Source organism: Bombyx mori, chromosome 23, assembly GCF_030269925.1.
Source record: "Bombyx mori chromosome 23, ASM3026992v2".
Taxonomy (NCBI): Eukaryota; Metazoa; Arthropoda; class Insecta; order Lepidoptera; family Bombycidae; genus Bombyx; species Bombyx mori.
Window position 1 is genome coordinate 8,826,536 of NC_085129.1, and position 27,553 is coordinate 8,854,088.

Consider the following 27,553-nt stretch of genomic DNA (forward strand, 5'->3'; position numbering starts at 1 on the left):
CATGGGCCCATAGGATTAAGTAGTTCGAACCCTGACTTCACACGTCCTTACGGATCCATCAGATCCAATAACCTTTGCATTAGATGCCTTCAGCTCTAATACTAGTGGCAGGCTTAGGGACCCCGGTAACCGTACTCGTCGAACTCGACAAAGAGGTCGACGTGCAACCTAACCCATGCATCAGCCCGCTGAGTTTCTCGCCGGATCTTCTCAGCGGGTCGCGATTCCGATCCGGTAGTAGATTCATTCGCGAAACAATTGCTCTTGAGTTGTTAGGTCTCCTTCGGAGGCGCTCGGGCAGTTGTTAGCAAATCCCACCCCTCTTGGCTGAGCCTTTGCTCGCCCACCTGTCCTGGTGAAACTGGAAAGGCCTTCGGGCCACCAGTATACTTTCAATCATAAAAAAAAAAAAAAAAAAAAACCCTGACTTCAAACCGGGAATACTGCTACCCACCTTGGAACATAAAGGAAGTCCAAATTTTGTGGTGTTTTATGCTCTCCTATCCCAAAATCGTAATGTCTACTTGGCGGCAGAAATAGGCAGACTGGTGGTATCTGTCTACGCGTGTAGGTTCATAAACCGTACTGTTAATTTTATAAATCTGTTGGAAATAGCCCTTTCATTTCTCGTATTGAAATCTCAAGTCATTGAAATACTGAACGACTCTGAGTGTAAAGAATTTTCACACGATTTCAATCAACTTTTAAAAATACATTAGTGCATCTCAAAAAGTAGATAACAATTGTTAGAAATTCTAACGGTAACCACTTGCCATAGAAACTGCGGCCGACAATAATGATTATTACCTTATTCAACCGTTTATCCGGATACGTGAAAATCCAAAATTGAACCGTTGACATATTAATTATTTTTGAACATTAAAACAACACAAATCCGGTTCATGACGTGCTCCCCTTTCCCATAAATCAATGGAAATCAAAACGCTTTCAAATTACTTTCCCTTCAGTTATCCGTGCATGCATAAGGCGCGTCACCCAATTCTTTAATTATTCGTCGTCGATGATATATCGGAAGCTAATCAGTATTCAGCGTGGATGGCTAAGGAGCCGTGTATAGCATTGTTGAAGTTTATACTTCGTCGGTCTTTGGCCCCTATATATTTGGAGAAAGTACAATTTCTCCTATATTCTCCTGTTCTTATTTATTTATTACGTGTACCCACATCTTTCATATTACATAATTAGTTTGCAAATTAGTACTGAGCATCATGACACAAAAAAAAACTAAAACTTCAATATTAATTGTTTATTTATTAACTTACATTAATAATAAATAATCACTAACTAAATAATTTATAATCAATAAATAGTAGAATTGCGTAGGTAGTTTTCACGACTAACGCCGATGGCACCGGACTCATTTTTAGCTTCTCTTTATAATGACAACAACGAGCCAACATTGTTACTTCTGAAATTAAGGAAATAACTAGATACATTTTATGAACAATGATGTTTGTTACAACTTCCACAAAGTACATAAAGTCATTATAATTACTATTATATACTCAATTGAAAGTAGTTTAAACAAAACTTGATGTACGGACTGTGAAAATAAAATATTCCTACAATAAATTAGGGTATCTGTATCTTGTATATCTTCACTACCATCATTCAAGAACAAGCATTCTTTACATTATTTTATTTATAATGCTTGCCTATAAAAAAAAACAAAGAAAATCGCACAGCAAAAATCTTTTTACATCTTAAGAATGTTGTTAAATATGCTAAAACAAAAAAAAAAAATTACCAATACAATAAATATTAAAGATATTGCTAAAATTATCTTCCTGTACAAACAAAGCGTACGGCACTCTTAAGAATTTACAAGTAAAGTATTTATTTTACTAACCTAGTATAAGGTTGGAATTCGTAAATGTCGTCGACGACTCTGCGCATTCGACAAATAACGCCACACGAAGGTTCCTGCCTTCCGTAGACAAGGATTGCGCGTTCCAACAACTGCTGCGCTGATGTTAACTGCACCACTATTAAAATTAAAAAAAAAAACATTATCTACAAATATATAAAATAAATAGCTGACCCGGCAGACTTCGTAATGCCTCAATCGATAAATAAAAGACCCAAACAAAAGGAATCCGTTCGACGGGGGACACATCAAAGAAAAAACAAAACTGTTATTTTTATTTAATTCCTAGAATTTTCATCATTTATCTACCTTTTAAACCTTCTCTGGACTTCCACAAATAATTCAAGACCAAAATTAGGCAAATCGGTCCAGCCGTTCTCGAGTTTTAGCGAGACTAACGAACAGCAATTCATTTTTATATATATACAAGATAGAAGATAGACATAAGATAGATAGATAAGAAATCAAATCAATTTGATATAATTTTCCTCTGTTTGTGAACCAATTTGTTTTGTAATATCTATGGACTAGGCCTAATCTTATGGATACAAAAATTTACGACTTTTCTTCTTCTCGATCTTTACAAGAAATGTAACTAAGAAAACAAATGAGGAAATACAATATTTAAAATTAAACTAAATTTGTTAGTAATTACGATCAAATTTCGATCACCGGGCGAACACTTGTACTAAATACTGGACGTTTAAACACTGTCTGAAGAGCGAAGACGGGTTGCAAGGATACATACCTCAGAAAAAATACTTCCGAAAGACTGAGGTTCGAAAATCTTTGTTTTAGTGCATATAATGCAACGTCCTCTCGAGGAAAATCTGTATCCGCATGGAAATCTGCCTAATGAATTACTGAACAAATTATGGAATTGAATTGATAGAGGGAGAGAGAGTATTCATTATTGAACACCAAAACGTAACCGACCTTGATGTTTTCAGTCGTAGTAAAGTTTAAAATTATTATTTCTGTAAGCATGCATGTAGTACGAGTATTCACGATAAGCAACGCATGGATAGGTCCCAATATCTCGCATATTTCTATCGAAAATAATTAATGGGTTTCATTTCACATTTTTATTTAGACTTTAAACTCATCCACCGACATTCATCTCCTAATGTGGGCAGCGTTCAAGTTGATATGTCCGTGGACCCCGGTAGTAACTTAACATCAAATGAACCGTGAGTTAGTTTGACAGACTACTGCAATTAAAAGCATTTACGGTTAGCTACGTTAATTACGTTTTTGTGATTTTTCCTCCTTTATTTTATTGATTTTAATTTTAAAATCAATGATCTAACACAACGTTGCGCATAGACTTTAAATACGGGTACATGGTATGATATATTATATCGTGTGATTGAATGGAATTACAATTAAATAACCACATTTTCTAATTTAAACGTTTTTGCAGTTATCAACCGCAGAACATAAGTAAAATACAATAAGACATTATTGCTTTTGTTGAAAAACGTCGCTGGAAATTACTGTTGCTTTGAATACAAATATGTCATTAGTTATACTGTAAAAGGTAATGTGTAACCACAATGATTCTATTTACCATTTTTCTTTTTTACTTAGGTATGCATGCGCAGATGAGCTCACGACCGACCTGAAGTTAAGCGATCACCTATGTTCAGAAATACTACGCATGAATACCAACAATTAAACTCACGATGTCAAATCATATCGCTACAGCTACCTTACATTAGTACTTACAGATATGGGTTCATTGTTTTCAAATAATGATCAAAACATACCGTTTCTAGCTCCATAGCTCCGGTCCTCTTCATCCTTATTAACAGCGTCGTCTTTTTTGAAATTGATTAGCTTTGGTATCACAAGCAACATACAAACTACAGCCAGCATTGTCACTATCTTCTTGAATATTAGAAATTTGAGGAGCACCTTTGCAATCGTTAGGATGTCTAATTTCAAAGACAGTTTGTCGAAGAAATTAAAACCGGCCATGCCATACGGTACACCGTAAGATGGTTTCGGGGGCGGTCCGTAGACTGGGAGTATGGGTTTGTAAATCGGTGGCCCATACGACTGAGTCGGTGGTCCGTATGTCTGAGCCGGCGGGCCATATGTTTGTGCCGGAGGTCCATACGAATGGCTTGGTGGACCATAATTAGGGGACGGAGGGCCATAAGTATTAGGGGGAGTGTCATAGGTAATTTCAGGTTCGAATTTTACTGGCGTTCCGTAACTCGGAGATGGCGAGTAACTGGATGGTCCGGAGAAACTTGACGATCCTGATGAACTGAAACTGTCGCTCGGTGGAGAATAATCATATCCAGACGAACTGTCGTCACGATTCGATATTTTCTTTTCGCCGTCTTTCGCGGTCACTATGATAACGCCTTGTTTTGCCTTTTCTGCTTCTATCCGTGATTTTGAATAGGCGGCCAAATATGAATCTGCTTTCAGCGTATCAGTCTTGGTAACGTTATTCGGGGCTACTATCGCGGAGGCGCAAACGGCGAGCGCCAGTAAAGCAGCACAATACCGAAACAACATTTTGCCGATTGTAAATTTAGCTACCGCCCGAAGGAAGTTATCGCCATCGATCGCGACTGACGAATGACAAGCGATGTAGCCTCTCATTCAGTTTTCACTTTTGACTTACCGTAAAAGAACCTAAATATGATAATGGAACACAATTAAATTCTCTAAGTGAGGTCGGTACGTTCCGCATTGCTCATGGCAAGTATGTGCGCGCACATCGCGTCTCGCATGTTAATGCTCGCTGAAGGAGAGCGCCCGTGCCCCGTCAACTCACCTTCTTGGATGAACCCCACCGGCCCACGCCTTTCATCGCATTACCAAATCTTTTATAGGCATCAATTTGTTGGCGAAAGTTTTATCATTCTTTTAATCAGTAATGACATATTGTTTTAATAGATTGGGGGAAATAGGGACTAGAGTTAGAATAGGGATAATTTTTTTTTTTTAAGATTGCAGGGTTACTGTTCGCCCCGAGGCCTTTCCAGTTTCACCAGGACAGGTGGGCGAGCAAAGGCTCAGCAAGGAGGGGTGGGATTTGCTAACAGCTGCCCGAGCGCCTCCGAAGGAGACCTAACAACTCAAGAGCAACTGCTTCGCGTATGGCATAGGGACAAATCTGGGATGTCACAATATACTTTTGTTGAGTTGTTAGAACTTTCTTGAACTGAAAATGACTTTTATTTAGTGTTTAAGAATATTAAATGGTTTAATTTAGTCATGAAAGTCTTGTAAGTCATTAAAGATATTAAAAAGTTAATTACCTAAAGTTAGGTGCCTACCTAACAACTAAATAGTGCCAGCCCTATCGAAAAACTATTGTCCCCATACGTAACCTTATTCACCCCAAAGCTAAAATGAATCGGGTCAAGCTAGTTTTTTTAAGTTTTTGTGTATATTTTATAATGAACTATGTATAATAATGCATCGTATATAAAAAATTAAACCTCCGGAACCATTTTAATCTCAATTTTATTGGTATTGCCCTTAGAAAAACCATTGGAAATTTGTGTTGGAATTGGAAAGGGTCCTGATTCCCCTCAATCTTCGATACCTGAACATGTAGGTACTGTTTGGCAACTAAAATTTCGATTATCTTAGATAACTAAATTTGTGTAACACCTATTTTGTAAAAGAAGCATGTGTTAGCGGCGGGCAGCGTTTCCAAAATGTTGAATCGTTGGAGATACGCCAGATAATAAAACACGCTTTATGTTGTTGTTACAACAGTTGACAGCTTAAAACGTATTCAAATTGTTTGCGATTTCTACTCATCACAATGCACTGCAGTTATTTTCACTTGCAAATTTAAGCTAAATACCATTACATCTTTGATATCTTTTAACAATACTAATGAACGATTTTCACAATACATAACTCATTCGACACCACAGCTACGACCGTGCAAGAGTGCCTGACCAGTAAGTATTACTAAATTTGAGCAAGAATATTTTGGGATATAACGTTGTTATTTTAAGAAAAAAATGCGGCACGATACTAATTATCCACCAATTGAATAAATCAGGACTGTAAATTAAACGAATTAACTGTACATGTTCAAATCTTTTAATCAAAATCAGTGCAAGTGCTTAAATGCCTCTCTTCAAAAAACTTATGTCTTTTACGAGGCTTACTGTCTTCGGTCTTTAGCGTGAAAAATGAGCTGATAGTTTTGGTACTTTTACTTTTTCCTTTGCCAGGGTCGTCTACGTCTTCAAACGTGCACGCTGCCGCTTTCTCTTGCAGCATGAGTTCTGCTGTCGACCAGCTGAACCGTACCAAAAGCGGATATCCAAAAACGTTATCGATTCGATCGCGTATGAATTTCTTTGTTAATGGATCTGTGGAATGAGCAAAAAGCCGAATGGTATTGCCAAGTTTTCCTAATAACAGCTTTAACCTTGTTAGTGGAACTGGTTGAACTATTCAAATTTAGAATGTGGACAGCTATGGTGCTCTGTAGGAGCATCGGTGGTCACATTCAGCTGCCTTCTATGACATTAAAAAAGATAGATAGGTGCTTCAGTGTTTCCTAGATTTCCTGATTCCTTCAAAAGTTACACCCACCCAAAGATTAATATTTTTTTGTTTATTGTTATATGGGTGACTGAGCTCATTTTGCTTGATCAAATTACTTGTTGCTAAAGATTTTCTAATACATGATGCTGTATATCCTCGTTTATTAACCCAATATCTAGTATTCAGAACTTTGGTAGTGTTTTGAAACATTTAGTAAAAAATAATGTGAAAAACTCACCTCCCGGATATCCACTGCCAAATTCTGTGTGATCCAATTGTAGTCCCTCATTAAAATGCCATACTTTTAGTGCATGATCTCTGGTTACTTTAGCCACAATACTTGCTGCTGATACTATGGGATAGATGGAGTCGGCCTTTTTCGCCACCTTGAAACATTAATTACAGTTTTTAATTCCAAACTCATATCAATATAAGTTCTCCTTTAATAATCGAGTTTATGTACAATACATATTTAAGTAATACAATATACTACTTAAAATACTATCCATTTTTCCTGGACAATTATTATTATGCTAAATATAAAAAAACAGAAATGAATGACATTTATATACCATATACCTTACAGTATAATTCACTCTTTAAAATAAGTTTTGCAATCATTTTTAGTTTTATTATGTGTAACAAATATACTTACAGTTATTTTGTAAGAAGGAAATATTTCAGATAATTTTGTTTGATATTTCTCTGGAGGCCCCACTGTGTCCACATAAACTTCTGTAATATTGACACCACTTTCTGCAGCTTTCTTAATTAAATCTATTGCAGAATTCATTGACACCTGTAACAGTAACATAAGTATTGCAATATTCTTATATTGAAGCAAGCAGAGCTTTTTGCCGTAAAGCAATAATGCACTGCAATTTAAAAGATGATAGCTATTATACTATAAAATTGGAACTTGGACCTCAAGATGATAGCATTGACTCTTTTAATAAGTGTGCCCTTACCCCCAGGCTACCTTGCTAAAATTTTATCTCATCCGATACACAAACACAGGTTGTTGAGTGACAGAGGACTTTAGAAGATTCAACTCTGACATGCACTGCCTTCAACACATAAGCAAAGGGTCGTCTAATAATTCCTACCCGAAACAAAAATGAATTGACAACTTTTCAACAGTAATGTGAAGCACATTAAATGATGTCCACCTCTTCAACATGTGCCAAATTCACGCAATAGTCTGGTAATTATTGATGACCGCTCACTAACAATGTATTACTTCTAATAAGTGGTTCTACTGTAATTTTGTGTCTCGCTTACATATTTTTAATATTTTTTAATATTTTATACTTTCACCAAATTCATAAAAAAGCATTCTTAGTTTTTTATTTAAAATTTAAATTAAATATGATTTTTTTAATTACACTTAAATATTATTATAAATTTTTTCCATGAGAGCCTCAATGAATTCAGGAGTTCACTCCACTAATATCCCCACCTTTAACAGTGAGTGTATATGAATCAAAGAGCAAACAAAACTTACTTCATTTAATGAACATTTGGCTCGTCTGTACATTGAATTGGAAATGTAATTAGGTGATATGACTTCAACAGCCCAGCCAACATTATTGAGGCTGTCTTCCTCAGTCAACATCTTTGTGAATATTTCATCCCTTTTAGCTTCCGTAAGAGCTTTAGAGTCAGCACAGCCCAATTCCTCCAAAATACTCTTTCGATTTAGAGGGCAGTAGGATACTCCATACACCATAGGTCCTAAAACAAAACACACTAGATTAACAGTAACAATCCTAATGCTATTTATTTGATGAATATTGTAAAATACATGTCATACATTTCTACAATCTTAACTGTACTAACTACACTTTATAAAAAACCTATGAAATTCACTATAATAAGATTGATACAAACCGTATAAACCTATGAGACCCTACTGTAAAATAACTGTAACTAGTACATTTTTTTAAATTATAATTATAATTATGGATAGATCTCAATATTAGATCTATTTTTTCACCACATTTTAAGTTTCTTACCGAGCACAGGACCACGGCCTGCTTCATCCACTCCGAGCATGCAAGGTTCATTTTTGCAGACAGCCGGTACTTCAGAATTTATGACAAATTTAGTGAAATTATCTTTGGATTTAATAATTGCCTGTAATTCTTGTAGTGAGTTCATATTATTGATTACGTCTCAGTTTTAATGTATACCTAAAAAATCTTATTTACTTTACTTTTACTTTACATACCCAATAAATGCCATTTGATTAATTAATAAATAACTTCTTGGATTACGTAGGTATTAATTTAAAGTAAACAATTTGTCTGTCAAAGTCAATTGTCACACATTGAATAGTGAAACTGAAGATCATTGAAAATTTTATTTTCTTATTTTTAATTATTTGTTCGTAGTTTGTTTGTTAATGTTCGAATGTAAAAAATTTCGTCTTTTATTTCTTTATAATTAATTAAATAAATGATCACCCTAAAGTTGGCTCCCTTTACTAGATATCTTTATTTTTATCGCTTAGATTAATTAAACTTGATCAATTATAGTTTGTTCGATGACTATTAGTGATTGTTCGATGTTCAAAACAATTAAATTCCCAATTATTAATTATTTTATCTCTAATAAGCAATCAATCACCTTACGACTACATTGCGCATGCGCCGGTATTGAAAACTTCAACAAACTTCAATAATACATCAACAAAAAAATTTCAGTGAAGACGGCCAATTATTCGTTAAAGTACGATTAGCGCGGTTTTAATAAATTCAGTTATTTTTAATGATATTGAATATTAACAAGCATATAGAAATTTAAGTGATTTCTAATTATTCTAAGAATATTTTAGGAGTACAACTTTCGTGTTAAAATGATACTTGATCAATAAAACTATGATCTTGATGAATAAAAACTGATTATCGTAATTGGAAGAACTTTGTAGAAAAAAATTGGGAATATCGTACAGCCACACTTGCTGGTCCTAATTATATATTATCAAAGGAGACTCATATCCAACAAATGCACTTTCCAGTTTCCTCTGTGATCTATGCCATTAAAATCCATAAATCTCGTTTGTGAAGTCTAATCTATGATGACCATAAATTCCGCAAAAAAAGATTAGTGCAAGTGCAAAGCATAATATTTTTAGATGTAGAAAACAAGGGCGTCATCCAAAAATAATAATAAATTGTTGGCCGTGCACATAAAAGGTAATATTTTAACATAATTTTAATTTATCGTATCAAAGGTTTAAATTTTATAATGGTTGAACACTGGTTTGTAGGTTAGATTAGTCCGATCTAATATGCAGAACAACCCCCAGGAGCTTTCATGGCAGGCGATTGAAGCAATAGTGGGGGTTAAACTTCCTTCGAATGTCCTGCGTTTCGATGATATCGGATTCCATTTGGAAAACAATAGAACAACAGTGTCGAGTGTTGAAGATTCCGATTCCGACGTAGAAATTGTCGAAAATGAATGGGAATCGGACAACAACGTATCATCACGGCCTGAGCAATCTGATAACGAGAAGGGTTCGCCTGAAAGAGATCAAAGCGTGTCGCCCGTTCTACATCTAGTAGAGCCTGATAACAACAATTCAGATAAAGATTCACTGGGTTACAAAGATTATATCGAGAAAATGGATACCAAAGATATCATAACCGATAGAGACCAAATCATACCATTAAATGGAGATGATCCAGATAGCTCCAATGGGAATGTTATGTCAATTGAAAACTACTTGGAAGTCACTCTATCAACCGATTCTGATGCTAGTCATGTGTGCAACCAGTGTAATCAAATGTTTTCCAATGAACAGTTGCTTGCTTCACACCAATGTAGTGCAAAGTCTAGTGATGAAAGGAAGCATCCATGTCGAATGTGCTCAGAAAAATTCCCAAGTTACTGGGAGCTCCGAAAACATATGAATAATCATTTCCCTGGGATGTTAGATTCTAAGTCTAGTTTTTGTCATTTATGTCAAAAAGATTATACTAAGACAGGTTTCATGAATCATTTACGAAAACATACTGGTGAGCGACCATTTGTTTGCGAATTGTGTCACAAAGCCTTCTCTCAATCCAGCTCACTGTCCATACATATGAAGTTTCACTTAAATGTACGTAAGCATGCATGTACAGTCTGTGAAAAGAAGTTCGTCACAAAGAGTGAGTTATCTCGTCATATGACAGTTCACACAAAACAGAAGTCTTACTACTGCGGGGTGTGTGACAAAGCCTTCACACGCTCTGACAATATGAAGAAACATGAAAAAACGCATGGATAGAATGAATGAAAGAGCCAAGTAATTGTTGTGTATCAGTGAATATCAGCACTGCATATCGAAAAAGTTCATGTGAAATGTATCAAATTAGAAGCCTGCATCTTGGACAAATAAGATCATTGAGATGGTCCCAATTGTTGCCAAATTATTATAATAATGTTGTGGTTGATTCTTTTATACTAGCTTGATTGTCTGATTCTCTCATTGCCAAATTTTAGTTGTATGATTTTTAGTTTAAATGTTATATACCAAATCCAAAACTATCATGATCTAGTTCATAATTTAGTCATTATGGTGTGTTTATGTGTTTGTGAGAGTGTTCATACACTCGTGTGTGCTGCTGTAGTTGCTTTTGAATTTAGGGATTTTATTTATAAACTTTTAATGCATGTTTGAGAATAGCATTAGGATACTAGTAAAAAGCCTTCACAGGTGCTCTTACGATAAGATCACACATATCTCCAAAGTTGCCTTTTAGAAATGATAAAAGTGATATTTAATGTGGATATAGGTCAAACGTCCAAAGATTCCGATAGCCTTACTGTAATATTTACATTAGATAGAGAAATATTTTCTACTGAGGCCTTCTACAAATATGTAATGTCACAAATTTTATCTTGTTCCTGCTTCTCTTGAGAGCTTTAATATTTTTGTATAATGTTACTCGAGGTACTAAAATAAATCCAGTTATAAAGAACACTTTTGCCAAATTTTTAGATAAGTATTTAAAGTGATTTCGTAATGTATTGTGCTGTAACCAAAGCAATAATATTTTATTAGAAATGCCTATTCTATACTTCACATAGACTAAAACTATACCAAATAAAGTAGTTAATAATATTGATAGGGAATAGTAATAAGTTCTTTGTATTGCCTATAGGCAAGTCAGATGGTATACATAATTTGTTAAAAAATTTTTGGATATAATAAAGAAGTATCAACTTAGAAGAGCAGAAATGCTTGGTGGTCAATAAACAAGGTTAATCACCACCCAATTTGATCAATTTTAATATAATTTTAGTAATAAGTTTACAGTAATATGATCTTCTTTTCCAACATCACAAATGTTTTTTTTTTTTTCTAAAATGAAAAGTTTACCTTACGACCAATAATATATTGATTTCGAAATTCCAAAGATATTTACAATTAACTTATACTATGAATGTTTTCTACACTTTCACTTGTGCCACATTTTATAAACTGTTTGTAAATAATTATATTGATAAAATATAAAATATTGTTCTAGTGTTGAATTTGTAATAGACAATAATCATATTTTAATATAATATTTATTGTATTTAATGATCTATAAAATGTTTACACACATGACTTGTTTGTAGATTAAGTATTTGATATTGAGCCAAATGTGAAAATTATACACAAAATCTACAAGACTGACAATAATATTCAGAGTAGATATTAACTTTTGCACAAAATAACATAAGATGCCTTTTATTTATTGACACATTAAAAGGAAATTTTTACTATTTAAATAAATGCACCTTGTTATAGACTCATCATGACAATTAGAATAAGTCCGTTTGCTAAATTATAATATTTTAGAGAAAATGTAATAATTTTCAATTTTATTAAAGAGTTGTTTGTTGAAGGTTCTTCTTTTATTTTATGAATTCAATAAATCGTTTTACGTTTGTTTTAGGTTACGCTAACGATGTCTGCCAGGTTGCGTAATCTTAATCCTTATGAATTGCATAAGTACCTAGTAAACGTTTATAGCCTGAATACCAAGGGCTCCACGACGCGCTTGAAACGCGACACGTCCAGAGATAGAACTGACCTCGATGTGATTAGAGAAAACCACAAATTTCTGTGGGAAGACGATGACGTAGCCGACACATGGGAAAAACAATTAGCCAAAAAATATCACGACAAACTCTTCAAAGAATATTGTATTTGTGATCTAAGCAGATACAAAGAAAATAAAGTAAGTTGTGAATCATTGCGGGTACTGCGGTGTCGTAACGTATAATTTAAAGACTAGTTATACTTCTCAACGATTTATGCATTCCATGTCCTTACGACGTTTGAAAAGGCTTATCTTGACCGCTTAATTTATTTTCGTAAGCGAAGCCACAACCGTTATCGTGTATATTATTTGTTTACAGTACGCGATCGAAGTCCAAAGGCCACATTGAATAAATAATTTATTCGTGTTAACGTACTCCCCTAGCATTAAGGCTGACGTAGGGACGGTCCCCTGCGTGATTCAATTGCCTTTTTTGCCCGAGAGACCTTCCTTTGTGTGATATACTGGGGCGTTGAACAATAGCCGTAATGCCTTTCTGTAAGCTAAATATAGAACTACGTATTCACCCGCGAGGTTATACAGTTACAACGCACATCTGTCTATCACCCATTGAGTAGGTATCACAAGTACCTACATAATATTACTGACGGCAGATGCCTTTTATGAATAGCTTAGATCCGTCGTAGAATTAAAAACATTTTATCTCTCTATATTTACACAATACTTAAGAATGACGATAATTTTTGAATGAACAGAAACATTACAGATCCGAACAGGCGATTTGTTAGAATAAGCTAGTTAGTACCTAAGAATGACGTCATTTTAAAAGTAAATTATGCATAATGTCTCTAAATATTATGAATAAAGGATTTAGTAGACCTCGATGAGCTCCGGTAACCACTTCACATCAGGTGGGACGTGAGCTCGTCCTCCCATCTAAGAAATTAAAAAAATCTGAAAACCGCAGTCAAGGGTAGGTAGTGCTGCTAAGGCCACTTCGATAAAGCGGCACAACACGAGAACCGTCTCATCGTGGCCGCCGGTAACTACATTCCCGATCCTGCGGAAAGAATGGAAAGCAGTCGACGTCGCCCCAAACACGTCATTTCGGATCCTCCCGATCTACTAACGGTGCTTTTAGGTTTTTTTTTTTTATTGCCCTTGTAGGCAGACGAGCATACCGGTCACCGTTCTCGTCGAACCCGTCGCTTGCGACGAAGGGCTCGATGAGTAAATTAACCCTCAGACACAGCCCACTGAGTTTCTCGCTCTGCTAAGGTATGATACGATGAACTGAAATTACCTTCAATTACTACACAAATAAATATCTATAGAAATATATGTATACAGTTATTATTTATTTTTGTATAACGACTGCCCATCTTTAAAGCGAAAGATATGACTGCTTCGCGGCAGAAATAGGTAGGGTGGTGAAATTTACACGTGTGGGCTATTAAATGTGATATTAAAATTAGCCCACTGAGTTTCTCGCCGGATTTTCACAGTGGGTTGCGATTCCGATCCGGTGATGGATTTTGCGAAGCACTGCTCTTGCTAGGGCTAATGTTAGCAACGTCTCCAGCTTAGAGCCCCGTGAGCTCACCTACTTGTTCGGTGAATCTAGTATGAACCCTCGACATCAGTAGAATAGGTAGAAATATCGGTTAAGCTTTGGATACAGCCAAGCCGCTGTCCTGGGTGGTCGATAAAATCAAACAGTCAAACCTCATCTATACATATAAATAAAATTGGAGTGTCTGTTTGTAATGTTGAAATAACCGCTTTTTACTACATGCATAGTATGAATATATATACGGTACATACATCTAAATAACCTTTTTACAATTTTTGTCTGTCTGTCTGTCTGTTTGTTCCGGCTAATCTCTCGAACGGCTGAACCGATTTTGACGAGACTTTCACTGATAGGTAGCTGATGATATAAGGAGTAACTTAGGCTACTTTTTTTGGACTAGCTTCGCCCCGCGGCTTCATCCGCGGTACGACAATAAACGCGGGTAGGTAACATCGCGGGACTCAGCTATCAATATTAAAATTTAATGTTTCCGAAGCGAGGGCGGGTCGCTAGTTTGAAATAAAACATATTTTTCTTAATAACTAAAATATAGAATATCTTTAGTACATAATATATATTTATGGTAGAGTAAATATAATTTAACAATATTAAATACATTTCTAAAGCTATTGAGTTTCACTAGACACTATTGACAAGCGAAGTCTGAAAAAATTGTTTTTTCCCCTTTCAAATAGGATCATCGAAGAGTCGCTCTGTGTATGCTGTTTAAAACACCCGATTCATTGACATAGATATATGCAATTATTTAATATAGGTATGTTTACAAACGACTTCCTCAATGGAATAACGGTAACCATTGAATACTATTTGGGCCATGCAATCTTTTTCCCACAACAAGAGCAACAACACTATATGAAGACAAAAATGTATTTTGTAGACTAGATTAAATAGGTTTCTAGAACATTCCAATCTCTTTTACGCAACGGTGGGCTTAACTGAACATAAGTTGAAGATAAAAATGTACTTTCTTAAAAATTTAGGTAGCACTTCGATGGAGAATAGAAAAAGAAGTGGTTCTTGGAAAAGGTCAATTTCAATGCGGGAACAAGCAGTGCAATGATAGTCAAGAACTTAAATCTTGGGAAGTCAACTTCGCATACACTGAAGACGGAGAGAAAAAGAATGCTTTAGTGAAGCTTCGTATGTATTTTAACTTTAAATTAATTTCATTATCAACTCATTTTAGGTAAGTACCTACATAGGTACTTTTATTTAGCTTAAGATGGAAATTTGAACGGGCTACATATTTACTTCTTATAGTTAATATCAAAGCACTGTGTAGTATTGTCATCCAACCATCTCTTTTCGGTCTAACTGTTCTGATCACGTACACTGATACGTAACATTCGCTTCGTAATTACTTATTCTAATTCTACGCATTATTATTATTATATTATTAAAAAGGCGGAATGATAAATATTTCATCGAATTATAGAATCATCGGTAGCTTGATAAACAAAACAAAAAAAAACTCTTGGGTTGTCCCGCCTCGCAGACAACATTGAATCTCGTATTTTTATATTTAAAACCTTATGCAATAAAGAAACAAAAAAAGAAACGTTCGGTAGTGAGTGTTCTGTTCCCCCGTCGCACTATCAGCTAGTAAATTCTTAACTATTGCACAAACCTTCTTCGATAGTTTTCTTAAGCCGATGGTTAAAGTAAGTAATAATTGTACTTTATGATAGATTGTTGTAAGGGCGTACACAAAGAGATTTAAAAATGTTACTTATTTAACAAATTCGAGCCGTCAACAAAGCGAGCCTATATTATTCTTATATTTATTGGTGCAACTCAAAAACCCTGGAGATTAGTCAACATACCTATATTCGCACATATCGTAAATTTCTCATAGATTCCCAATAAGAATCCATTATTTCCAATCATCCGTAGTACCTATTAGTAATGATCTCGTGAACGTTGTAAGCAATGGCTTGATTCTTCCCCTGGTATTACTGACATTCAAGCGACGGTAACCACTCCCCGTTCCAGATGACGTTTGTTTGCCTGCAGAGGCAATAAAAAAAACGAATCAAACATGCAATCTGATTTGAAGAGCTCGATAACCATTAGTGTTATCGTGAAGTCGTTGGATGCGGAAGGCGGAGGACCGCATTATGTGGAAAGCATTGGGGAAGGCCTATGTCCAGCAGTGGGCAGATAAAGGCTGATGATGATGATGATGATGATGATGATGATGATGATGATAACCATAATTCCTACGTAACTGAGAGAACGTAATGCGAAAATACGGGTGTGCGACCCTGAGGTCTGCTTTTTACTATTACTAATTCCATATCATCAATTCTTAGTAGCAGTGTAACATACTAAACCCCCCAATTCTTACTCTCATTCTTTTCTCTTACTTTAAGAGCATCCGTTGTAATAATGCTATCGAAACTTCAATCGTTTCTAAAAGTGGCTGCGACACCCACATTAAGAGGTATAGATACCCCAATTACCACTCACTATCAGGTGTGCTTTAAACTTTGCTCATCTAAAAGAATAAAATGTTACACTTCTATTTGCATTTCAATAAATGAATACTACGTTCGTTGAAAATTATTTATCCAAAATGTTGCACACAATATTGAGCGTTGAAGGTTTTAACTGACCTAAAAATAAAACGTTGCCAACGACACGGGAGGCACACTTGGAATAGGTTTCGTCTATATTCAGAAGGTAAATGACCTCGTGCGAGTGCGGGCATAACATGGCAGTATGCTTCAATATATCCAGTGTTATTAATTTTTAGGAAAGTTCCAGAAAAGTGTTTTAGCTGTTTAAAAACATGGGCGGTATTTTTTTAATTAGCACTTTAGTTTTTTTCACGGTAATAACATCACAGGTTAAGGGATTATGGTTATTAATTTATAACTTCAATCGTAATCTACCTGTTATACTAGCTGTTGCCATGGCTTCCTTCAAAATGGACAGAGAGGGACTATTTTGCATTTAAAAAAATAGTAAGCTTTAACGGCGCTGGTGACGAAATCAGTGCAGTGGAAAGCATTGCCATCTATTGATATTGAATGTTATCTAGGTTTATTTTTCCAATAAAGAAGCGCATCTTCGATTTTACATACCTCAAAATTTAAACGAATAGCTTTGACGCACCCTACACAATGGTCTCTGCATGCTGTTGAACTCGTATGGAAAACCTAGCGACCAATTTTAATACTTATCATTAAAATATATTTTTTGGTAATCTAATTTTTCTTTGTTTGCATTGGGATTTGAAAAATCGTGCTATTCCAGGTTTATGTCCAGATTGTTCAGCCAAGTTAAACTACAAATCTAAGAAGCGAGAAGTAAAGAGGTTAAAGAAATCGCAAAAGAAGAAAAAGCACAAAAATGAGAGTTCAGGTGACGAAAGCGATTGTGAAGGTCCAAAAACTCCCCCACTTGATGTTCCTGCAGAGCCTTCAACCTCCAAGGGACAAATGCAGGCCTCTGAAGATATAGAGGAGTCTTTGTGGAAGAAAGGTATTTTCACGTACACTTGTCATCAATTAGTATACCTGAAAACTATAACAAAAATGTGTCCGTTGAAAATATATTTATGTACTTTGGAAACTAAAAAAGAAATTACAAGAATCCACTCATTATTTTATTGCGTTACCACCGTACGGGATTTATTTTGGGGTCTACATTTCAATTATATTCCACAATTTAATGTAGCACTCTGATGCTGGTACACCACATAAGAGATAAAATTACTACTTAAACTGTAATGAGATTTTTAAATAGATACTTTTTCATTAAAATATGTTCAAAACTTTAAGAAAAATTAAGTTGGGACGTGGATGCACTTATCTGTCTCATTACATAAAGTAATATGCTCTTCACTCACTACAGTAATTTAAGACGAAGAACTATTTTGGGTATTCCCAAAGTATTGATTCGAGCTACTTCACGTTTTAGAATCTTAAAAATTTTAGAGAGGTGATCTTTTATTGTTGTTACATATATATTTTAAACTACATTTCATTGTGTCAATCCTCTAAATTTGAATTCAGTACCTATCATGACAAAATCCACTTGAAATGAGTCAAGATCCCTGCCTTTAACTAAAATAAAGTAACATACTAAAAAAATATGGTGCGTGTGGTGTACGTGAAAGAAGGGAAACTTCTTTTGCGGTGTGTAGTATTGTGGTTTTCTTAATTTTTCATCCTTAAATCAAATTTCTCTTGTAATAGGGAATGCTGTGTATAAGAGAATCGACCTAGCTTGCTTTTGCCTGTTCTTGAGGCTAAATATATGATTATTACTCTTATTTAAAATACCGCTCTCTGTAAATATTTTAGAAACTAAACTGTTCACACCGTTGGCCTTGCAATGTAGTCATACATATGTCATAGTCATTTATAATAATATGAAATCCAATAAATGCTGCTAAACGAAATAACGACCTAGCTCGCTTTGTCCTTTCCCTCTCCACGGTCGAGTAGTTCGCGAGACGCTCTATTTTCTCACTCTCGTTCTATCTAAATCGTATCTTTTCTCTCTACCCGTAACGAATCTGTCGCGACTAAATTTTACTCTCGACATGCCTAAAGATGCTTCACTTCAAAAATAGTAACTTATATTCTTCTTTTATTGTTCAAACTAAGAAAAGTGAGGTAGCTTGATTCAGATATGTGAAAATCCTTTTTTTTATATTTGAAAGACTTTATACCAATAAACCTTCTAGGTGTGCAAGAAACCGAGGAAAAATCTCGAGAAGAAGAATTCGAAGAATATTTAGAGGAATTGTTGTTATAACGTATCGAAATAAAAGGAAACTTTCAAATAACTAACTTTATTTTGACTATGGTCTTTATTATCAATGTGTATAAAATAATTGATACGTATTTCTTATAAATTAACTACGATTATAATATTCTGCATCGATACACAACCTTCAGTCATTTAGAGAGTCGTGCAAAGGAAAAGATTCGAGGTAGCCGTATCCCTGAGAAAGAAGATTAGAAAGGCCTATTAAAAATAACTTTTTTCCAGCCCGCAACAAATTCGCAATTAAAATAGGAGACTCGCATGATGAACAGTATGTTTTACATAAAATTTTAGTATCGCTGTGCATTTAAGTTGAAGTATTATTAACAAGAGCAATAAATCAGTCAACTTACGCGATCCAAAACACTTGTCGTTTTAGTAAATGCATATTTCACGAAAACTTTTTACATAATTATGTACATGTAAATGTAATTGTTAAACATTGCATTTTAAATGTCGCTTTGATTTGACACAGCCTGTGTTGTCTATACACACAACCTATTTACTACGAAACTGAAATCTATTTTGGTTTGATGCTCATTAAAATGGTTAATCGATTAAGTATCGCCGAATATTTCGATTATCCTCGGTTTAAAAGAATGTAAGTACAAGCAGGACCGATAATTTGAATTAAATATACAGAATTCCAATTGGTTACAATATTATAATTAAAATCTTGAAATTTGACAGAAATTAAGTTATAAACAAAAGATAAATAATTAATAAATTGAGATAAATATAGAAGTTTTCTTAAAACAATTTTTAATAGCGAGATATACGTAGAAGAAAAAGTTAGTTGTTATCGAACATTTTAACTGTAGTGAGTTAAATGACTACTCATACAGTACATTACATAGTAAGAAACATTATCAATTTAACATATTGAAGAACATATGAGAACTTTGCGCGACTCTTTTGAAAGATAAAAATTGCAACTTATTCCTAAAAATTTACGACACTTTCATAAAATCTTTTTACAGATCATCACAAATTACTAGGAATGCTGACTATAATAATAATAAAACAACGTTATAAAATCTCGACATATTTAAAAGCACAAATAGACTAAATAAAACAAACAAAATAAAAAATTAACACTTCGATGAGCCCTTGAATTAAAATGCTCTAAACGTTTTTATAATTTTCCGTTCTAGTATAACATATGCCATGCATAGATTCAATTTTTAGTATCACAATGAAAATATACGTATAATTTTATTAACCGAATATAATAATACAATGTGAACAAATATAGCTTCGGAAAAATTACACTTTTTCATTTACTATTGTGAATCGTCAATTTCAATTTATTGATTGGATATAAATTGACAAAAAATTTAATAAATCAAATAATTGAATAAATCATACAACGACCTTATACTTCTAGTATAAGAAATATAAAAACATGAACATAAAGGCATTCATGAAATGCGATCCATTTGCGTTCTGTTACATGAAGAAAACATTTCAAAATAATCAAACGTCAAACATTTCATTTCACAATTCGGTGTGTTCTTTATTCAGTTCGAATTCAATATTTCAAATAGCACGGTAGGTACGGTTTTTATTTGTGTTGCGCCGCCTTTGTGACGTCTTCGTCGTCCGAACAGTCGTCGTCGTGTGTGTGCGTGAGTTGTCGGGGTGTTTCAGGCCGTACGTGGGGCACGGATCCTGCTGCCTAAAGTCATAAAAAATATATTTTTAATATTATAATTTTACATTACGAACCTATATGTAGGTAGTAGGTATTAAAATTCGAAATTCTAAATATGAAGCTATGGAATTAATAAAACAGATGTTGATAAAAACTATATACTTGAATCGATTTTTAAAATATTATTTACCTACTAGCAACGAAACCCACGTATGAAGCTAAAATTCACATATTTCGCATATCACACTGTACTGTAATGTTTAAATCAAACTTATTTCTCTGTCCAAGTCTTGGAATGTAACATATTTTATGATTGAAACAATTTTAAACTTATTGATTTTACTTTGGCATCAATGGGTTCTTGTGCGTTGATGATGCTGTTTTCTTCAGAAGTGTCCTCCGCTACAGTGACGACGCCATAGCTACGTTGTGCGCTTGGATGTCTAGATCTGTCAATAGAAATCATTATTTATGCAGTTACTAGCTGTGTCTACGATCTTATCGACTTAAGTACAAGTTTAATTGTAATATTATAGCCTAATAACGCCATCTATCAACTAAGACTGTAAACAAGCTCATAAAAATTAAAGATAATAACATGAAACATGATAATTATTTTTAGACACACCTCAAGTCTTTGTAAGACTAAAAGCAAACAATCACGCCGGAGCCTTAACCTTTTTGATGAGAAAATAGGAAAAAGAAACCATAATAATAATTTTTTTTGGCAGTTTAACGAACGAACTATATATAGCCTATATGGTCTTAAATGGTTACCGGAGCCCATAGATAACAATACATCAATGCTGCTTAACGTGAAACATGAAGACTCTAGAATCAGAACCCATCTGTCTTACGGCAGAAATAAGCGGCTTCATAGTATCTTCATAGTAGATATCGCGGCAAATGTACACATTTTCCGGTAAATGTGCCCATTTGCCTCCTCGTTTGACTAATGTGCATTCAACTAACAAGGGAAATGTACATTGAATTCACAATGACCATGTCGTTTTGGTAAATGTGAGCATGGCATACAAAATACGAAATCGCAAGTGCTAGTAATGTGGTGCGCATGCGCATGCGCACAACTACTTTTTTTTTTCGTGGGGAAATCCTCATGGACTACCTCCGCCTGGGGAAAAGCGGAGGGGCGTGCCGGACTCCTATCGGCTAAAACCACCCCGGTGTCCACCCACACGTGCGCGCAGGGCCGCGGGAATCCAAATCACAACTACAACCTAACCTAACCTACGACATGCTATATAATATGCAAAGAAAAGTATGTTTTGTTTGTCATTAACATTTTTGAATTAAAATAATTTTCGTTATTAAAGCCTTTTGTATTATTATGTTTATTTAAATAAATATTTTTTTACTGCAACAACATTATCAATTTATTTGTATTTACTGTAACTTTTCTTAAAACATGAAGGTAAGAGTATACATTTACCAAAACGTGAAGGCAAGCGTACGCATTTGCCGGGAAATGCACATATACATTATATTCAGTTCACATATACTTAACTTTTTGACAAATATGCACATTTACCGGTCAAAGTGTACATTTCCCAAGAGTGTACATTTACCGTAACATATTATTATCGTCTTTTCGCATTAAAAGTGTACAATTTTCAAAAATATTCGAAATTGAGTTAATATGTCGAATCATTTGGGATCACCAGTATTTTTCTCATAAATACTGTCAAAAGAGCGTAGTTTAGTTTTTTTTTAGTTCACCTATATTTTGACTACTATACACAAAATTAATACATAATTTTATTTTACTTTAAAATACAGATAATGTTACTGGTAAAAAAAAAAGTTGCTAAGAGGATTAATATTAAAAATATCACATGTTAAACCTTTAAAACATTTTTCTGTAAAATTAGTAAGTTTTAAGATTATACAGTTTTAATGCGAGAAGACGATATATTATATAACGGCGGCATAATAATGGTTACCGGTCACCGTCCTCGTCGAACCCGTCGCTTGCGACGAAGGGCTCAACGAGCGAATTAACTCTCAGACACAGCCGACTGAGTTTCTCGCCGGATCTTCTCAGCGGGTCGCGTTTCCGATCCGGTGGTAGATTCTGCGAAGCATTGCTGTTGCTAGGGTCAGTGTTAGCAACACTCCCGGTTTGAGCCCCGTGAGCTCACCTACACACGCTAGGGTAAGCTGAAATAGCCTCTCAAGGCTATCAGCATAGGTAGGAAAAATAATAATAATAATAATGGTTAGTTATCGTTGAACACTGACCGGTCAATGGTCGGCGTGTCGAGGGTGAACCGTTGTTCGTGCGCCACCGTAGACTCGTGCGGCATCAGCATGGCGGGCGCACGGAACATGTAGCAGAACGGATAGTACATCAAGTTGAGGAACGAAGCCGCGTACAGATCGGCGTACCTCACCACCTGTAACAATAATAAACATTACACTGCTAAAGTCGCCATCTTGTGCTTGTCTTACCTAAAAGTACAGTAAAAACTCCTTATTCGCGCCTTCACTATTCTTGGATTAAAGCGACCCTATTCCTATATACGCGGATCTAATCGGTACATCGGTACGTACACATTGATAAAACGTATCGTATTGTATGGATACCTATTATCCTTTGTAAACGAGTAGTCAAAAGGACTAATCAAAAAGTAAAATAGACCTTATTACAACAATGCCTAAAGTATATAGTGAAAAACTTCAATTAAATTATTATTTTTGCATACTTGTTTTTTATTTTGTCACCTGGAAACGTATTTACACACGTGCACGTTGTGTAGGTAATGCGGAGGCGCATACTAGCTATTATGACGGCATATACTAGGTACTGCGGCGGCGCATACTAGGTACTGCGGTAGCATATATTAGGTACTGACCTGAGATGAGAAGAAGGTTTGTCTCGAACCGGAACGGAATAGCGAGCCGAGCATGCCGTACGCCAGATCCATCTTGTGCGTCACGTCGCGTATCGACATGCGGAGCTTGGATATATCCGGTTTCTCTTTTGTACTCGAATCCAAGTCTCTGTATAAATTTACAAAAATACATTTAAAGTTGTACGCCAATACGCTAGGCGCAAAAAGTTGTTTAGGCAATAAAAAATATTTATTCAAAATTTAAGAAAAAGTTTAATAGAAAGAAATCAACTTACGGAAACTACAAATGTAAGACCGAACAGATTATATGTTACAGTACAGATTATTTTGATTTCGGTCGCATGGAAACCCCAAATATAATTTGGAAGGATATAATAGCCGTCCAATTGAATTGTACTCTTAAGATCTCATCTCAAGATGGACAGCAGCACTCGCGTTCGGTGTCTAAGGCCGCTGGATAAGCGTTCCACAGCACACGAGCTGTCTCACGCAAATTATAATTTGCGTAATTACTGGTGGTAGGACCTCTTGTGAGTCCGCATGGGTAGGTACCACCACCGCGCCTATTTCTGTCGTGAAGCAGTAATGCGTTTCGGTTTGAAGGGTGGGGCAGCCGTTGTAACTATACTGAGACCTTAGAACTTATGTCTGAAGGTGTGTGGCGCATTTACGTTGTAGATGTCTATGGGCTCCAGTAACCACTTAACACCAGGTGGGCTGTGAGCTCGTCCACACGTCTAAGCAATAAAAAAAAAAGATATATAAACCGATACGTACTTGTACATATCGCCGAGCTGAACGTCGAGGGTCTGCAGCTGCGCGAACAACTGGCACTTGTCGGTCCACACGTGGAGCTCCTGAACCAATTCGGGCACAACGAGGAAGGTTCGCCAGCCGCCGATTTTCTTCGATTTGAGGATGTCCCCGAATATGTGATCGCCGATGTACAAAACGTCTTTGCCTTTGGCGCTGATCAGCTCCGTGAATACGTCACACGAGCCTACAGAAGATAGGTGTAAATATTAAGCATATAACATCTATATATTAATTCGTGAAGCAAAAAGTTTGTACCCCTTTGTGCGACAATGGCGCGGACGGAGGAGTATGAAATTTCCCACACTTATAGATAATAGAGAGGAATGCAGAATGTTAATATTTTTTAAAATTATGCATATCAAATACATTACTTTACTGACAAACTTTTCTTATTGGTTATAGTCTATGGTCAAATTGAGAATAGATTAAGTATGTATTGTTTGTCTTTATTAATATTTATCTAAAGTGTAGTCTTGGCGAAATATGTGATTATACTCGTAGAAGTAGTCTTTGACAATGGAATCATAATAATTACAAAGTTATAGTTTCAATAAACTATAGTCGAATTTCGACTACCGGGGGCCCACTAGTTTATATTATTAAGTGCGAAGCTATAGGATCAAAAAGTGATTGGTCGTACTAAGGCCCTAATTATTTTTAGTCACCGCGAATTAAATTGACAGTTATTTTCCGTTTCCCGTACTCCAATGTTAACGTGTCTATATATTATTATGTATAATATTATGCGTTCGACATTAATAGTGCGGAATGTAATCTTGGTAGATAAGTAAGAAGACGACACCAGGGTTGTCTTAAAGATAATTAAACGAGAATCTTTTATAAATAATTTATATCGTTTTTCGTTATTTTTGTCCGGTTGTCTATTTAATCTGTGGATGTAACTATGTTTAATAATATATATTCTTATATTGATATCGCTTGGTATTTTGGGTAAAAGGAAATTCAGTTGTTTGCATTCCCTTCATTAGTCACTGTCGTGGTTACGCCCGTTAACTAAAAATAGTATAAACCATTGTGTTATTAATTATAATTATATAGTATATTGTAATTCTATTACTAAACATGAAAGGACACAAAGTTTTAAGGATTTATTTACTGAATTTAAATATATTTTTATTATTTCGCTTGAAAATACAGATAAAAACTACATTGGCAACCCTTATCGAGTAAAAGTTTCAAGATCGTACCGATAACATTGAAAGGGTCACTGATAATGTTCGCACACAATACGTGCGTCGTCTTAATCCGAAAAATTACAATGTTATCACAAACTGACGTAACACTGGTTTCGATTACTTCACGAATTAAAAACAAAAAATTATTAACATTTTTTTTTCTTTTTCTTTGATAGCCCAGCAATGGCGTCAAATGTGGAAGTATCATTATAATAATATAATAAATAATTATTAAAATTATTTTCGAATCAGCCTCTGAGCAGATAGACCGACGTCACAATACATCGTCTTCTCGCATTAAAACGGTATAATCTCAAAACTTACTAATTTTACAGGAGAGTGTTTTAAAGGTTTAACATGTCATTGTGATATTTTTAATACTAATCATCTTTGCCACATTTATATTTATTTTTTACCAGTTACATTATCTGTATTTTAATGTAAGATAAAATTATATGTTAATTTTGTTAATAGTAGTCAAAATATAGGTAAACTAAAAAAACTAAAACTGAACTACGCTCTTTTGACAGTATTTATGAGAAAAATACTGGTAATACCAAATTGTTCCGCATATTTACTAAATTTCGAATATTTTTGGAAATTGTACACTTTTAATGCGAAAAGACATGCGTGTGTTACCATAGATTCCACAAAACGTTCATTGGGGAACCGGATTCAACTTATTTCGCGAAATTATCGCGCAAGCTTTACGAGCGCAACGTCATCGCGTGTGACGGACCACGAGCTCTAAACCGAGTGATGATAAATTTCCACGCCGATTCGGGCGACGGCTACCCGCTCCTCGTGGATGTGGAACCGGCGCGGTTACGGGTGCTTACAACATAATGGAATCATATAATTACACTAAGTAGCAACGATTAGCCTATGTCCAGCAGTGGACGTCTGTGGGCTGATAAGAAGTAACAACGATTAGCCATAAATGCTCTATAAATATAAGCGAAGACCCCCCCCCTCGGGTCATCGACCTTCGGTGTTTCTTCGACGGATCCCATCTCTAAGTTCATACAGTAGATATATAGAAACTTAGTATGTTCTGAATTAACATCAAATCGATTATATGAAACCACGTTTCGACGCTGTACGTCGTCACGTGTACTACACATTGATTACACAGTTACGCTAGTGTAATTACATTTATATAAGGTAATATCCTTATCTTTAAACAAAGCTGTTCAAAACATTCAAATTCTATTTCTATATGTGTTTAACGCAAAGACCGAATGAGCTGCTTGAACGAAAGAAAAAAACACCTAGTAGTACATTGTGACATGACAGAAGAAAGGCCATTATTGGTTTCTTTTTTTCCCTACCTATAGTGATAGCCTTGAGAGGCTATTTCACCTTCTCATTGACGTGTAGTGAGCTCACAGGGCTCAAACCGTAGTGTTGCTAACACTGACCCTAGCAACAGCAGTGCTTCGCAGAATCTACCACCGGATCGGAAACGCGACCCACTGAGAAGATCGGCGAGAAACTCAGTTTGCAAAATACTCGTATATCTCTATACATACATAACTAGTTCACTTCGAGATTCCTAAAAAAATAAATTGTAGGGGTATTGGCAGTTTAATAATAAACTTTAGAAGAGTTAGGTCGGATTTCAATGATTTCATTTGAAATATTGGTGACGATACTCATTTCGATATTTTTTTCAAATATTAGAGGGTAGTAAGCACTTGAAGAAATCGTAAAAACACACACACATAAATCAATTCGATTATTTCAAAAGATCCCTATTGCTGTTGAGAATTACCTCCTGAATAGACGGATCCCTCGTGCAGTGGTCCTACGTGATGTCCCATCTTCAGAGCGCCGGTGCGAGTGTCGACCTGCCTTAGAGTGGTTCCCTCGCCGAAGAACAGAGGCTTCTTAGCGTCCACTACGATCCAGTCGAAATAAGTCTTCCAGTTCCGGTGGGGCTCACCGACCTGAAATAAAAGAGAATCTGTTTTACACTAATCAAATGGCTTGAATTTCATCGATAATGGGTTTTGCACGAAAATTCATGAATCAATCAATATTTTTTTACACAATAAGACTGAATGAGGTGACTAACATATTATTTTATAATGTCAGAAATATAAAAAGTTTAAAAAAAAAATTGCGTCATTCCTGACAATAGAGGCGTATTGTGAACGGACTCGGATAGATACCA

At 35.2% G+C, this 27,553-nt stretch overlaps 4 protein-coding genes across 13 annotated transcripts in view; 1 reads left to right on the forward strand and 3 right to left on the reverse strand.

Moving 5' to 3' along the window:
- Window positions 1–1,252: 1,252 nt before the first annotated feature.
- On the reverse strand, window positions 1,253–5,812 carry LOC101745588 (uncharacterized). The gene is made up of 3 exons (XM_004932683.5): window positions 3,658–5,812; window positions 1,871–2,006; window positions 1,253–1,429 (listed from the first exon to the last, which is right to left on the reverse strand). Exons 1-3 carry the CDS (start codon window positions 4,505–4,507, stop codon window positions 1,396–1,398), a joined length of 1,020 nt encoding a protein of 339 aa, XP_004932740.1. The 5' UTR covers window positions 4,508–5,812; the 3' UTR covers window positions 1,253–1,395.
- Window positions 5,813–5,953: 141 nt separating this feature from the next.
- LOC101745740 (ribonuclease H2 subunit A) lies at window positions 5,954–8,813 on the reverse strand. The gene is made up of 5 exons (XM_038019589.2): window positions 8,440–8,813; window positions 7,929–8,158; window positions 7,080–7,223; window positions 6,663–6,810; window positions 5,954–6,246 (listed from the first exon to the last, which is right to left on the reverse strand). Exons 1-5 carry the CDS (start codon window positions 8,582–8,584, stop codon window positions 5,972–5,974), a joined length of 942 nt encoding a protein of 313 aa, XP_037875517.1. The 5' UTR covers window positions 8,585–8,813; the 3' UTR covers window positions 5,954–5,971.
- Window positions 8,814–9,434: 621 nt separating this feature from the next.
- Window positions 9,435–18,857, forward strand: LOC101746021 (protein FRA10AC1 homolog). Of its 4 annotated transcripts, none has more exons than XM_004932686.5 (5): window positions 9,464–9,621; window positions 12,358–12,642; window positions 15,040–15,199; window positions 17,318–17,545; window positions 18,756–18,857. In XM_004932686.5, exons 2-5 carry the CDS (start codon window positions 12,370–12,372, stop codon window positions 18,824–18,826), a joined length of 732 nt encoding a protein of 243 aa, XP_004932743.1. In that variant the 5' UTR covers window positions 9,464–9,621; window positions 12,358–12,369; the 3' UTR covers window positions 18,827–18,857. The 4 variants fall into 4 exon arrangements, with proteins under 4 accessions (XP_012551354.1, XP_004932743.1, XP_062531210.1 ...); XM_062675226.1 differs by having other exon boundaries at window positions 9,482–9,621; window positions 9,696–12,642; XM_062675224.1 differs by having other exon boundaries at window positions 9,482–9,621; window positions 17,318–18,784.
- The window catches only part of LOC101744387 (cytosolic purine 5'-nucleotidase), a 40,935-nt gene continuing 32,229 nt past the window's right edge, over window positions 18,848–27,553 (reverse strand). For all 7 annotated transcript variants that reach the window (XM_004932588.5, XM_004932587.5, XM_004932591.5 and 4 more), the window contains 6 exons: window positions 27,152–27,326; window positions 24,143–24,365; window positions 23,366–23,513; window positions 22,752–22,906; window positions 20,836–20,941; window positions 18,848–20,516 (listed from right to left, as the gene is read on the reverse strand). In XM_004932588.5, coding sequence (XP_004932645.1) covers window positions 20,403–20,516; window positions 20,836–20,941; window positions 22,752–22,906; window positions 23,366–23,513; window positions 24,143–24,365; window positions 27,152–27,326 — 921 coding nt within the window. In that variant the 3' untranslated portion in view covers window positions 18,848–20,402. The remainder of the gene's footprint in view (window positions 20,517–20,835; window positions 20,942–22,751; window positions 22,907–23,365; window positions 23,514–24,142; window positions 24,366–27,151; window positions 27,327–27,553) is intronic.

Bases quoted from the DNA above. Each gene is read 5' to 3' on its own strand.
- LOC101745588 (XM_004932683.5), bottom strand. From the start codon at position 4,507: ATGAGAGGCTACATCGCTTGTCATTCGTCAGTCGCGATCGATGGCGAT. The intron at 2,007-3,657 runs GTATGTTTTGAT...TAATTTTAATAG, and splicing joins GAGCTATGGAGCTAGAAACG to TGGTGCAGTTAACATCAGCG. The intron at 1,430-1,870 runs GTTAGTAAAATA...CCTTAATTTCAG, and splicing joins GAATTCCAACCTTATACTAG to AAGTAACAATGTTGGCTCGT.
- LOC101745740 (XM_038019589.2), bottom strand. From the start codon at position 8,584: ATGAACTCACTACAAGAATTACAGGCAATTATTAAATCCAAAGATAAT. The intron at 6,811-7,079 runs GTAAGTATATTT...TAATGTTTCAAG, and splicing joins TTCCTTCTTACAAAATAACT to GTGGCGAAAAAGGCCGACTC. The intron at 6,247-6,662 runs GTGAGTTTTTCA...CTCATTCCACAG, and splicing joins TGGCAGTGGATATCCGGGAG to ATCCATTAACAAAGAAATTC.
- LOC101746021 (XM_012695900.4), top strand. From the start codon at position 9,717: ATGCAGAACAACCCCCAGGAGCTTTCATGGCAGGCGATTGAAGCAATA.